We start from the raw sequence: 2974 nt of genomic DNA, 5'->3' as shown, positions 1-2974 counted from the left end.
TTTTTTTTTCAACCTCAGTAGCATTCCTTTTTCCTTTTTAAAATTTTTAATAAATGTTCTATTTATAGGGAATGAATAGTACTTCTTTGATAAACGCTTTGGGAAGTTGGCTTCCGGAGAATACATGACTGGTATTAAAACTTTCTTAAAAGGACAGATCCCCTTTTACGCAGAGCAGATCCAGTTCCTAAAATATTTTGTTAGTAGTCTCTTTAAATTCTGCTTATATTTGTCAAACTGGTATGTTAAAGGTTCTGGTTAAAACAGTATTAACATCAAAGTTATATAATATTACATGTGGAAACTTGAGTATTCCATGGTACCTTTAACTTATAATTCTTTTAACTTTCAATTACAGATCTGTCTATGGCAGTACAGAAATTTTCCCAGTCACTGCAGGATTTCCAATTTGAATGTATTGGCGATGCTGAAACAGATGATGAAATTAGTATCGGTGAGTACTACTGTTCTTCAGTATCCTAAGTAACAATTTTTAAAGTTCTACTTCAGATATTGATTTCATTTGAAATCACATAGATTCATGCACCCAGATATTAAACATGTAAGATATTCTGACTTTGATAAAAGTAAAGGGCAATTTTTGGTTACTGTGGAAGAGAATATTATAAATTGTTTTAAAATTGAGCTCTGTGGTTCTTCCATAAGGAAATTACTTAATCATGCTGTAATTCAGCTCAGTCCTTTGAGAAGATGTAACAATGTTTGCCTCTGTCTCAAAGTTAATCATTCATTAAAACTAATACATACTGGGAATCTATTATTAAATATACAAGGTACTGGTTTAAAGAATTTTTTAAATACTGATTTCTCTTTTAACATGAGTATGTGTTTATGTAGGGGAAAAAAATCAGTCATGACATATTCAACCAGTATTATTGTAGAGCACAGAACATTACTGGGGATCAGGAGACCTGAACCCTAATCTAACTTTGCCACAATTTAGCAACCTGGCCCCGGGGAAAGTGTGCCCCTTCCTGAATCACCTGGTTTCATTTTCCATCAAGTGAACAAGCTGGGTTATGTGATCTCTGAAGTTTTATCTGTATGTATCTGAGTTTTTACTGTTTGACAATCAAATTCATGTAGTATTCTTCTACGTTTTAACAATCCCTACTTGCCAGTTTGTAGACATGGATTCCATTTGTAAACTGGATTAGAGATATGTCACATAATCAGAAGACTAAAAAATATGTGTGTACAATTTAGAGAATAATACTAAGTGTACTCACCTTCCAGGGATAGAAATAGGATATTGTTACAAGTATCTAGAACAGTGACTCCCACCTGGAGATCTTATTAAATGCAGATTCTAATTCAGAAGGTCTCAGGTGGAGTATGCAGTTCTGCACTTGGAACAGACTGCAAAGTGACGTCAACACTGCTGGTCCATGGGCCACACTTTGAGTAGCAGAGATTTATGATCCCTGACATGGCCTCTCCTTCCTCTGCCATTTCTTCTATAGTTTTCTCAGCTATATGCATTTTTAAATCACATATTTTTATTATTTTTGAAAACCTACGTAGCAAATCCAAACCTAGCTCTGCAAGGAAAGGGCAATATTATCTCCACAAAAGAAAGTCTCTCAGGAGAAGATAAGCTGAATGAGTTTCTGATTCACTGTGTGTGACGTTATTTAGTTTGCTTACATTTATGAAGGTGTCTCCTGGAGAAACCTTTGGGCAGAATGCAGAGACCTTAGCCAGGCCGTTTCTGCAGAGATTTGCTTTATGTGTATATAGTTACGGTCAAGTTGGCAGTGTTTCAGAGGAACTGTGCCAGGTGCTCACTTTATTAGCTTGCTCCTTAAGGAGTGTTATTTACTCTTAGGGAGATGTGGAGGTGGCTGGGCTCTTGGGAGCATGAATGGCTTTCATGCTCTCAGTTCTGTGATGAAAGGTGGCTGAGCCATGCCTGTCACTTGGCTGAGGTGTAGTTAGGGAGCCTTTAGGAAGAAGGGAAGGGGCTGCCACGGGGCCTCAAGCAGCAGGACTTCTTCCTCTTTACAGGATGAAAAGGAAAGAACATCACTGATCATGCACCACTGACATTTGGAATAATAGTTGTCATTTTCTGTGCCACTTCTTGACATTTGTCATCAATGTCTAGCCCCCAACATAAACTTTATAACACACATCTAGCCAGACACAAGCCTAGATTATATTACTAAAATATTAATAGCCTAGCATTATTATTTAGAAAAAAAGGAAGACCATGCATATAAGTGCAATTATTTATTTATTTATTTTTAAGAATTTATTGGGGAATTGGGGGAGGGGAACAGCGTTGGGGAATCCGGGAAGGGGAACAGACAATTTGCTGTCCTTTTGTTCTTCAGTCTAGTTGTGGAGGACGTCACTTCACTGGCCCATGTTGGTGTTATCATTGTGCTCTTCCCGGATGGGGCAGTCGCTCGCCGGCCATTAGACGGCCGCTGAGGGCGGCTCACAGCAGCTCATGAAAGTACACGCCCGCTGCCGGCCAGCCCCACTGAAGCCTACGCCATCGCTGGCAACTCACAGCAGCCCAGCTCCAGGTTAAGCTGTTGTTCACCATCTCAGCTGTAGAGGGCGCAGTGTCACTGGCCCTCATGTGGGATCCGAACCGGAGTCCTGCTGCTCAGAGCTGGCATCCCAAGTCAACTCCTAACCAACGTGCCACTTGGCTGGCCCAAGTGCAATTATTTTGACTTACTAATGAAACCTGTAAATTCCAAATTCCAAGAAGGCAGAGGTCAGATCTGTCTTTTTTTTTTAACCATTTTAGCTTTAGCACTTGACCCAGGGTCTGACTCCTGATATACTCTTGGTTAAATTGTTGAATAAATGGCAATTTTCCTTATAAACTTTTAATTTTTTTCACTTACATGTATATTTTCCTAATAGAATGATACATATATACACACATATATATTTTTTTCTTTGTAAAGAGGATTATAGCAAATACTTCGAGGTT

The 2974-nt window shown here is 38.7% G+C and overlaps 1 protein-coding gene across 1 annotated transcript in view; it reads left to right on the top strand.

The window, feature by feature from the left end:
• Positions 1-358: 358 nt before the first annotated feature.
• The window catches only part of ARHGAP42 (Rho GTPase activating protein 42), a gene marked incomplete at its 5' end in the record, with an annotated part of 199365 nt that continues 196749 nt past the window's right edge, over positions 359-2974 (top strand). Inside the window, 1 exon segment of the mRNA XM_019632832.1 lies at positions 359-454. Within this exon segment, the coding sequence (XP_019488377.1) occupies positions 359-454 (96 nt within the window).

This window comes from Hipposideros armiger, unplaced genomic scaffold (assembly GCF_001890085.2).
Source record: "Hipposideros armiger isolate ML-2016 unplaced genomic scaffold, ASM189008v1 scaffold_1184, whole genome shotgun sequence".
NCBI classification, from domain to species: domain Eukaryota; kingdom Metazoa; phylum Chordata; class Mammalia; order Chiroptera; family Hipposideridae; genus Hipposideros; species Hipposideros armiger.
Note: the sequence above shows the minus strand (reverse complement) of the source record. Positions and strands in the feature narration are given on the sequence as shown.